The 11892-nt window shown below is 48.0% G+C and overlaps 2 protein-coding genes across 2 annotated transcripts in view; both read right to left on the bottom strand.

Annotated features, from left to right (window-relative positions):
- Positions 1 to 2133, bottom strand: part of si:ch211-63p21.8 (kelch-like protein 33) — a 5637-nt gene extending 3504 nt beyond the window's left edge. Inside the window, exons 1-2 of the mRNA XM_066662051.1 lie at positions 1386 to 2133; positions 1 to 700 (exon numbers count right to left, since the gene is read on the bottom strand). The exon at positions 1 to 700 is cut by the window's left edge and continues 243 nt beyond it. Of these exons, the coding sequence (XP_066518148.1) occupies positions 1 to 700; positions 1386 to 2133 (1448 nt within the window). The remainder of the gene's footprint in view (positions 701 to 1385) is intronic.
- A 5810-nt stretch (positions 2134 to 7943) lies between these two features.
- The window catches only part of slit1a (slit homolog 1a (Drosophila)), a 148405-nt gene continuing 144456 nt past the window's right edge, over positions 7944 to 11892 (bottom strand). The window contains 1 exon segment of the mRNA XM_066650016.1: positions 7944 to 11483. Within this exon segment, the coding sequence (XP_066506113.1) occupies positions 11245 to 11483 (239 nt within the window). The 3' untranslated portion in view covers positions 7944 to 11244.

The raw sequence follows: 11892 nt of genomic DNA, 5'->3' as shown, positions 1-11892 counted from the left end.
GCGTCTTTTGGGCGACGTACGCGGTTCTGCACCTTGGGGTTCGAACCCCCGAATCCAAACTCCTTTAGTGCCGACCCATAGAGATCCACCTCGCCATCGCTGCTGCATTCCATCTGGAGGTTGACGGCTCGGACCTCTCGGAATTCCCGGAAGGTCATAAGTGGGAAGCGTACACCTGCCATCAGTTCCCGGGCGAGGGGCAACCTCTCTTCTGGCTCGGCCTCAATCCACGTCACTACCGCCCTAAAGACCGCCAGCTCGGACGAAGCGCACAGGCCGTCGCGGCTCAGGACGTCCAGCAGCTTCTCGGGCCGCAGGTCTAGGAACTTGGGAGTGGCCGCAACCTCCTGGAAGTGAACAAGGACAAAGTCTTCGGCCTTTTCCAGCAAATCTACCAGCATGTAGGCTTCGGCAAACGCAGCAATGTCCAGGCAGCTGTGGATGTCTATGTGCTGCTCTAGAAAGTGGAGGCAGAGTGAGAGCGCAGGTTGGAACTGTAACTGAAGTGCGCTACTAGTGCGCTCAAAGATACAATCCCAGTCCAGAGCCAGATCCCCACTGTAGCAGCAGTGAAGCAGAGCGCCCAGGTCATCGGCCCCCATCAGCCGCAAGGAAACGGATGCTTGTTGACTCTCCCTCATCCCGCTGCTGAACATGGCGCGGAAGTAGTCACTGCTCACTGAGAGGAGGACCTTGTGTGCTGTAAGAGTGCCGAAAAATCCAGACATTTACCTGATATTTCACAGAACAAAGTGTAAATAACGACATGGAAATTATGAATGACACTCGGTTTAGTGCAGGGCTTTAACTCTAGTCCCGGAGTCCAGCACAGTGTGGTACTCTCTCTGAGGTCCAGTGTGACAGTGTGGTACTGTCTCTGCTCACACACCTGATCCAACTCATCTGTTAATGCCAGGTTTAGTGTGTGTTTCAGCAGAAACACCACAGTCACCAACATTTAACTGCTTTCCAGTGAAAGCCCTGTATCTGTGTGTGTGTGTGTGTGTGTGTGTGTGTGTGTGTGTGTTTAGTTGAACACAGCAGCTGTCCTTCACACGGTGTGTAAATCTTATGATGAATGACCAATAGAAATGCTCCAAAATTACTCTCAATTAAACGTTTCTACAGTGACTTCCACAGAAATTTAAGAAGGATTTTCTTAAGAATCACTCTTCAGAACTATGTGCTTTGTATAATGTAGTAGTATGTGGTTGGAATACGTTTTTAAACCTATAAGTGATTGAATAAAGTAGTGATGTGTGGATTATTATAAGCAGACAACAGAGAATCAGTCATACACTCCACTAGGGGGCAGTGTCACGAACGCAGGCTCAGGAACTGAACACGTGGTCTCTCAGTGGTACAGAAAACTCGTGTCTCTTTACCTGGGAAAGCTCTTCCTTCGGCCTCCAGCTCCACATCACACCCCACACCCTCCTCCCACAGCTGCCGAAGGGAGCGGAGACTGACCGCCAGCTGTTCTCCAGCAGAGATATTCCTCAACTCTTCCTCCCCTTTCCCTTCATCTCTCTTTCTCTCCCTCTTCTCTTCTTCTCCACACAGCTCCAGAACTCTGGGAACTCTCAAACGGAGAGCAGCGGTCTGAACCTGATCCCGAGACTCATTGCCGAGGCCAGCGACGGTCCCTGTGTAGGCAAACCGCAGCACTGCAGACAGTCCCCGATCGGACACACTGGGACACAGCGGTAGAAACATCTCCGTACCTCCCTCCTGCTCCTGGAGCATCTGCCGGACGAGCGGACTGACCGCGGCCAGGACCAGAGAGTGAACGCGGAGGATACTCCCATCCCCGACCTCTAGCGTCAGGTCCGTGAGGACAGACGACTTCCTAAGCTCCTCCAGAGCCCGGAAAACCTCGGCTGGGTACACGTCCCGGCCGTATCTCTGCACCTCCTGCCGCTCTTCATCGTCCTTCGTGTTCCCGTTCCACGCGTCCTCCTTCTCCTGTCTGAGCCCCATTCTGCTGTCGTTGTAGGCCTTGATCCACCTTAACTTCCTGTCCTCCTCCTCAACCCTCTCCCCTCCTTCCTCAATCGCCTTCTTCCTTTTCTCTTTCTCTCTCCTCCATCTCTCCTCCCATTCCATGGGCAGATATCTCCTTGTGAACTCCATGGCTCTGTGTGTTTACATTGGGGTACACTCTTCTCGACTGAGCTCTGTTTGCACAGCTCTCACCTGCCGCCCCGAGGAGCTCCAGGAGTAAACAACGTTCTAAGTTTAGCTGCTGGTCAGAAGATTGAATGTCTGTTGACCTGTGGTCTTTAGAGTTTTAGAAAGTCAGCTTTTATATCGAGGCCAAGACTATGATTAACAGAGTGTGAGTCGACACCCAAACGAATCGAGTCAAGACCGAGTCTCTCCAAAGTCAGGTGCAGTTTAAACCTAGAGATTAACTTCACACATCACAGTGAACGCTTAGAATCATGTGCTTCATTTCACTTCATTCATTCATTCATTCATTCACTCACTCTTTCCCCTGATCAGGTCACAATGTGTCTGAGGCTACACAGATTTCACTGGGTGCACGGCAGGAACACACTGTCTCTCTCTGTCACACACACACACACACACACCCACACACACACACACTCTCTCACACACACACACACACACACACTCTCTCTCACACACACACACAGAACACACTCTCTCTCACACACACTGAACACTCTCTCTCACACACACACTGAACACACTCTCTCACACACACACTGAACACACTCTCTCTCACACACTGAACACACTCTCTCTCTCTCTCTCTCTCTCTCTCTCTCTCTCTCACACACACACACACACACTAAACACACACACACACTGAACACACTCTCTCTCTCACACACACTGAACACTCTCTCTCTCTCTCTCTCTCACACACACACACACTAAACACACACACACACTGAACACACTCTCTCTCTCTCTCTCTCTCACACACACACACACACTAAACACACACACACACTGAACACACTCTCTCACACACACTGAACACTCTCTCTCTCTCACACACACACTGAACACACTCTCTCTCTCTCTCTCTCACACACACACACTAAACACACACACACACTGAACACACTCTCTCACACACACTGAACACACTCTCTCTCTCACACACACACTGAACACACTCTCTCTCTCACACACACATTGAACACACTCTCTCTCTCACACATACAATGAACACACTCTCTCTCTCACACACACACTGAACACACACTCTCTCTCTCTCACACACACACACTAAACACACACACACACTGAACACACTCTCTCTCTCACACACACACTGAACACACTCTCTCTCTCACACACACACTGAACACACTCTCTCTCTCACACACACACTGAACACACTCTCTCTCTCTCACACACACACTGAACACACTCTCTCTCTCGCACATACACTGAACACACTCTCTCACACACACACTGAACACACTCTGTCACACACACACACACACACACACTAAACACACTCTCTCTCACACACACACACTGAACACACTCTGTCACACACACAAACACTGAACACACTCTCTCTCTCACACACACACACTGAACACACTCTCTCTCTCGCACATACACTGAACACACTCTCTCACACACACACTGAACACACTCTGTCACACACACACACACACACACACTAAACACACTCTCTCTCACACACACACACTGAACACACTCTCTCTCACACACACACACTGAACACACTCTCTCTCACACACACACACACTGAACACACACTCTCTCTCACACACACACACACACACTGAACACACTCTCTCTCACACAAACACACTGAACACACTCTCTCTCTCACACACACAAACACTGAACACACTCTCTCTCTCTCACACACACACTGAACACACTCTCTCTCTCGCACATACACTGAACACACTCTCTCACACACACACTGAACACACTCTGTCACACACACACACACACACACACTAAACACACTCTCTCTCACACACACACACTGAACACACTCTCTCTCACACACACACACTGAACACACTCTCTCTCACACACACACACACTGAACACACACTCTCTCTCACACACACACACACACACTGAACACACTCTCTCTCACACAAACACACTGAACACACTCTCTCTCTCACACACACATACACTGAACACACTCTCTCTCTCACACACACATACACTGAACACACTCTCTCTCTCACACACACACACACACACTGAAAACACTCTCTCTCACACAAACACACTGAACACACACTTCTCTCACACAAACACACTGAACACACACTCTCACACAAACACACTGAACACACACTCTCTCTCTCACACACACTGAACACACACTCTCTCACACACACACACTGAACACACTCTCTCACACACACACTGAACACACTCTCTCTCACACACACACTGAACACACTCTCTCTCACACACACACTGAACACACTCTCTCTCTCTCACACACTGAAAACACTCTCTCCCTCACACACACACACATTGAACACACTCTCTCTCACACACACAGACACACTGAACACACTCTCTTTCACACACACTGAACACACTCTCTCTCACACACACACACACTGAACACACTCTCTCTCTCTCACACACACACACGCACACACTGAACACACTCTCTCTCTCACACACACTGAACACACTCTCTCTCTCACGCACACACACACAGAACACACTCTCTCTCTCACACACACACACTGAACATACTCTCTCTCACACACACACACACACTGAACACACACTCTCTCTCACACAAACACACTGAACACACACTCTCTCTCACAGTCACACACACACACACTGAACACACACTCTCTCTCTCACACACACACACACACACACTGAACACACACTCTCTCTCACACTCACACATTTAACACACTCTCGCTCACACACACTGAACACACAATCTCTCTCTCACACACACACTGAACAAACACACACACACTGAACACACGCTCTCTCTCACACACACTGAACACACACTCTCTCTCACACTCACACATTTAACACACTCTCTCTCTCACACTCTCACACACACAGAACACACTCTCTCACACACACTCACACACACACACACACACACACTCTCTCTCACACACTGAACACACACTCTCTCTCTCTCTCTCACACACACACACACACACTAAACACACACACACACTGAACACACTCTCTCTCTCACACACACTGAACACTCTCTCTCTCTCTCTCTCTCACACACACACTGAACACACTCTCTCTCTCTCTCACACACACACTGAACAAACACACACACACTGAACACACGCTCTCTCTCTCACACACACACACACACACTGAACACACACTCTCTCTCACACTCACACATTTAACACACTCTCTCTCTCACACTCTCACACACACAGAACACACTCTCTCACACACACTCACACACACACACACACACACACTCTCTCTCACACACTGAACACACACTCTCTCTCTCTCTCTCACACACACACACACACACTAAACACACACACACACTGAACACACTCTCTCTCTCACACACACTGAACACTCTCTCTCTCTCTCTCTCTCACACACACACTGAACACACTCTCTCTCTCTCTCACACACACACTGAACAAACACACACACACTGAACACACGCTCTCTCTCTCACACACACACACACACACTGAACACACACTCTCTCTCACACTCACACATTTAACACACTCTCTCTCTCACACTCTCACACACACACAGAACACACTCTCTCACACACACTCACACACACACACACACACACACTCACTGGTGCAGGGAGAGGCTCGTGTCCAGTCGGATGGGGGTTGTGGGCGATTCTTGCCCACAGTTTTGCTTTGGGGAATTTACAGCTCTTAATATTTTTACATTCTGTTTCAATCCTGAACTTCAATATAAAGCTGTTTAAAGCGAGTGGAGCGGTGCATAAAGTCAAACTAAAGCTCTTCCCAGAAACACAAGGACCTCAGGCTTCACTGAGGCACAGGCTGCGTTCCAAATCCAAGTCTGAGGCTGAGCTCGGCTGCTTTTGGAGCCGTTTCGATTTCCAGGACATAACAGACGTATCCTTCATGGCCCTCAGTTACCCACAATTCTCTGCACACGTACAGCGCACTGGAGAAAATAAACAAGACGCCGAGAAAAAACAGAGCTTCAGAAGTTTCAGGAGCAGAGTTCATTTACCGTTAAAGTGTAAAATAACGAAATTATTAAAATATTTGTCTCTAAACTGTATTTAATCAAAAAGATCATTGCCATATCACAGTAGGAGTATTTTATATTTTTTATTTAGTGGTGTATTATTTAAATCCCAGTTGAAATGTAAAGGTTTAAGGTGGAAGTAAGAGTTTTAATAACATTTATATTAGTATTATTTAGCAGGATAATAATAATCAGATACAGTCTGCTTTAACGGAGGCAGATCAGACCTTTACAGGGACGTCACGACGCAGCCTCTTCTCTCGCTCCATCTGTGTGTCCTCTGTTACTAAAGAGTCTTCATGGGACGGTCCTACAGAGGACACACACCACCCCGGCCGCAGCCTCGGCTTTGGAACGCAGCTACTGACCCCCTGCAGTCATTATCTACAGAGTGTGGGTGCCATCCGGTGGCCAAGGTTGGGTTTCACAGTCAAACTCAGAGAAATCTGAATAATTCACTAATCAGCCACACCATCTTCTCAGCAGGGGCCACTGTGACCAGTCCTTCAGTAAATTCAGGTACTCATCTGAACACATGCCACTGCAGAGCTGAGACCTGACCTGAAACCTCTCCAGAGCGTAACACTGCCCCTCAGAGGCCTGTACAGTGGGCAGGATTTTAAACTTGGTGTATCTAGGCAAGTCATTAAAAATATATTCTTGTTACAGTGGCACCCCGGTGAGCAGCAAAATCTGCTTGAGGAAGATTTCCAGGGGGGGATAGAAGAGGAAATATAAGAGAAAAAAGATATAAAAATATTCCAGCATCAAGATGAATCCCATTTCATAATATTTTCGACTGTCCTCTCGCCCTGGAGCTGAGTTACAGGGTGCAGTGGTTAAAAGCTCTCCCTATGACACAGGACAACCCTTCAAGGCCCTGATCATCAGAACACAAATAAAACAGAGCAGCGCTTCATTCCCAGGCGAGTAGTGCCACTCTGTAGCAGCTCTGCACCAGTCTGCAGTGATATCGGAGGAAAATGTACACATTTGTCAGCATTAACAAGGCGTCATAACTTTCTGTTTGGACCTCTGTTTGAAAAACTTCACACTTCACCCCAAACCCGAATAAGAACTGAGGACCCCCCCCCCCCCCACCCAGGGGAAACAGCAAGGGGGCAAGGGAGGAAATGGGATTCACCGTTATAGTGATTTTACACCAAGGGACTGGAAGGGTTCCAGTCTGTGAACCTGATTTAGAACACTTCTGCATGATTCCACTGGCATAAACAGGTTCCAGAACCAGAAAATTAGGTTACCAGCTGGAACCAAACAACACTCTGTTCTTCAGCAGGAACCGTGAGACCATCCGTGAGTGAGTGGAGAGATAAAGAAGCTCCAGAAAGAGCTCAGAGCCTGAAATAAAATGTAATGGTGCAGTGGAGCTGGACGGTCATTTACAGAGTGTTGGAGTTAAATAAAAAGTATTAAAACAGGAACCTGCTCTGTTTGTCTGTGTTTCTGGGGCATTTTTGTTTAATCATCTCTGCTGTTCACTAGTTCCACAGGACGACGCCGAACTCGCATCATAGAACCGCTATTAGTGCAAACAAGGACTGACACCTGTGAACGACCCTCACTGACCTCGAGGAACCCGGGTTCTTCAGGCGATGAGGTTTACGACACAATTTAAACCAAGAAAAAAAGTCCCACACAGATTTTTACATAATAAAAGCACACACATTTTAATGGATGAAAAGGGTGGAGTTCAGTAAACATTTTGTCGGTGGCACTACTTACATTCAGAATTACTGCAATTATCAATTATAACCATCAATCCCGGAGACGCACGAAAAGCAACAGAAGCACATCTGAAGGTAACAAACAGTAAGAGCTTATGCAGCATGTTTTCTTTTCTTTTTTCTTTTTTTATCTTTTCATCAATACAACAGAGACACTGCATTGTTCACAATACGTTTATGAGTACAGCTTAAAAAGACAGAGGGTCTGCAGCGGGTCGGTCGAGACCTGGGAAGTCTTATGAAAATCAAAAACAGGAGACCAGACCCTCTCTGGAGGAAGGAAGTGCATTGGATCCATGCAACACACCTTCACCTGGACCAGGTGAGCAGCCAGACGCTCACCTCTCCAGCCCAGCAGCCAAGGCTTCCAACAGGGGGGGTGGGGGTGGGGGGGTAGAAAAGAAGCGTTAGTTTAATAGAATCCACAGCAGCAGAGAAAAGGATCAGGTTTGTCCGTCGTTCACCCGATCCACGAAAAAATAACAAGGAAACAACACCTCAGTCTTCCTGTAGATGGCAGCGTGAACATTAGATACATCCAGACACCGCTAACATTTACCACTAAAGAGGACGACTCCTTGTAGCTAGGAAAAGGGTTCTCTCCCGAGTCTAGAACCACAGCTTTCGGGGGGTTTGGGGGGGGATCAGTCGTGATTCAAGGGGGGGTCAGGGGCGTCAGTCGTGTTTTGGGGAGGTCAGTGGTATTTTAGAGGGGTGGGGAGGGGTTTGTTGTATTTTAAAGGGGGGTGGTCAGTCAGTGAGAAGGAGGCAGTTTCAAAGGGAGATGAAACAACACAGAAACCAAAAGATGATCCAGAGTTGACAGTGAAACGAGACCCCCCCCCAGCCCCCCACGGTTTGGCCCTCGCCCTCCTGAGCTCAGGCCTCCTCCCCGGGTTTGTGACACTGGAATGTTTGCCAGCCTTCATCATCTCAGTAACATCTGGCTTTAAAGAAACTTTTATTTTCCTTTTAAAATAATTATAATCATTGAAATCAGAAACGCTTCCAGATCAAAAGGTTTTTAGATCAAAATAAATAAAAAAAGAAAAAGAAAACCAAAGAACACAGAACTTTAAAATGTATTAGATGTAATATACACATGGAAGACAACATATACAATATTAAAACACTTCCCTAACGTCGATACACTCGCTCCTGTTAGAACAAGGCCCTGTTCACCCCCCGCTCCTCTCTCGGCCGATTAGAAACTACTGTCGCTTGCGCGGTGCTATGAACAAGTTAAATGAACAAAATAAAATAAAAATACTAACAGAAACATCAAAAATAAAACAGTAAGGAAGCCCACCGAAATGTCATTCCGCCTTTTTTTCAACAGTAACTTCCGCAAAAACACAGATTAACTCTTTAACATATAAAAATACTATACCAAAAAAAGAAATACAAATATATATTAGAATCTGTTAGGCATTTCTGTATAAAGAGAGGACTAAAGGAGTTAGGTTACATCAGGAAAGGAACTCAAATAAAAAACATGAAACAATGCGAAAAAGCATTGAAATAAAAAAACAAACAGAAACTAAAACGACAGAAATAAAGACGTTACATTTCAGAACGCAAGTCTTTCCAACATGCAACAATTTGCACGAGTAATACTGCAGGTGTGGGAGGGGAACAGACGGTTCCTCCTGCTCACATTGAGGGGTAGAGGGGGAGAGGGGGGCAGGTTATTTCCCATCGCTAAGGCAATGCATGCTGGGAGAACGGTCAACACAGGACGCTGGCTTCTCTGTACAGTGTGGGAGCCATTCACACCTCTCGGCTAAACAAACCCCCTCTGAAAACGTCACCACTGTTCAGAGGGGGCGCTGTTCAACACCGTGGCAGAAGAATGTACCGGAACTTAGCGACAAACACTGGGAGGAATAAAGACCAGACATCTCCTGGAGGAGGCGGTGTGCTCAGCCGAGGGCCGGGACTGCGGCCCCTCGACGGCAGTAAGAACAGTAACTACAGTCCCTATGTGGCGGTGGACATCGCATTACGACAAGCATGCAACGCATGAAACTACTCCATGACCGGACGGCGTCGTCAGTCTCACGCTCGGTTACGGCTGCCGTGCTTCGGCTCCTGAACACACCCCAGGTTTCACCGGGGAACAGAAACGACAGTGCAAACAAACAAACAAACAAACAAACCAAAAAAACACAGGGAAATACAAAACCATTTTCCACAGACGCAGAGAAAAACAAGGTGGCCCCAACCGGGGCGTCTCGGAACGCACAGTGGAAGTTTAATGTGGTTGAACGTGGATAAGCCCTCTCTTCCCTAAGCAACCGTACAAGGTAATGGCACCAGGAGCTCGCGCTCACAATACGGTCAGGTGGGTGGCTAAAGAAGGCCAGGCACCTACCGCTGATCCCCACAGACCCTAATCGGCTTCTCACAGTGACCCGCAGGACACGGGTTCTTCAAGCCGTATCTCCCCTAGGACACAAGTTGGACGCTCCCTGCCCTCACTGAGTTCCTCCTCCAGATTCTCAAAGCTCACTCTCGCTCCCCGGTGGCACCACCTCCTGCGCTGTAGCTGTGTAGACGTGGTACAGAAAGGTCGGTCAGTGGCTGTGTGGACGTGAGGACACATGAGGAGCAACTCTACGCACCTATAGCTCAGTGACGATGGTACTCACGGGGCCGTGGTGTCATCACAGTTACTGAGATGCCGTTCTGGAACCTCATCAACAAAGATGACAGTCTGTGCTGGAGGGAGCGCAGGAAAATGTCCAACGCCCCCTTAATACTCGAACGCCCTTGTTTCTGAGCTGTAGCTAACCAGCTAGGTCTCTCAGGACCCCTCTGTTCGCGGAGATGACCTTGTGTCGAGACTGAGTCTGGACGGATGGATGGAAAGGCTTGGAATTTCAGGCTGCGAATGGAAACCATGCGACACCTGCTCGGAAAACAACATCTCTCGAAACTCAGCCGCCCTTTTGCTCATATTTTAAACAATGTTTCACAGATACAATGATTTTTTTTCTACTGTTTTCGCATTTTGATGTTTCTTTTTTTTGTCTGATGCCGTACAAAGTCCTATATTTTACAAACATCGTTGTCCATAATATATAGATAAGTTTTAATATATATTTCTGTATACTCTCTCTCTCTCTCTCTCTCACTCTCTCATGCTCTCTCTCTTTCCCCCTCCAGTTTCTCTATGACTCTGCGACGACGGCGGTGGGGTGGGGTTGTGGGGTCGCTGTAGCAGGGGGTGGGGGACACGCTACATGCACCCCACGCAGCCGCACTTGATGGTCTTCTCCACTTCTTCGCTGAAGGAGGTGCCGTCGCTGCACTCGAAGGTGTATTTCCGGCGCTTCATCCTCTGGCTGGCGCAGCAGGCACCCGTGTCGCAGGCTCCACTGCACTCCACCCACGACACCATGCGCGTGGTCTGGCAGATGGCGTATCCGCGCTGCACCTGGTAGAAATCCCGAACCGGCTCCCCACGGCATTCCGACTCTAAACAAGAAATACAGAGCGGATAAGTGTGACTCCTCGGGGTCAGAACACCACCCCCAGATTAAAGATCAAATCTGACAGTTAATTCTATAAAATAAGAAAAGGGAAACGGCATTTTATTCCAATTATAATCATTCAAATTAGTTCATCGTCTGCTGCATTTCCTAAGGCAGATGTCTGACTTATACAAAGAAAACCTAACTGTTTCAGCTCCTGAAGAGCGTGTGATGCTCTCCATAGCCAACACTACCCTTAGACCAGTGGATCTCAGAGAGGTCCTGGTTGACCCGGGTTCCTCTGCTCCCTGATACAGATCTTATTAACACCCCACTCTAAAGGTGAAGAGCGATGGAGTGAAACTACAACATTCAGGGCAGAGATCCCCAGGACCAGGGCAGAGAGGCTATTT

The sequence above is a fragment of the Hoplias malabaricus genome, chromosome 2 (assembly GCF_029633855.1).
Source record: "Hoplias malabaricus isolate fHopMal1 chromosome 2, fHopMal1.hap1, whole genome shotgun sequence".
In the NCBI taxonomy this organism is placed as follows: Eukaryota; Metazoa; Chordata; class Actinopteri; order Characiformes; family Erythrinidae; genus Hoplias; species Hoplias malabaricus.
The sequence above is the reverse complement of the archived record's forward strand: the minus strand, read 5'-3'. Positions and strand labels throughout refer to the sequence as shown.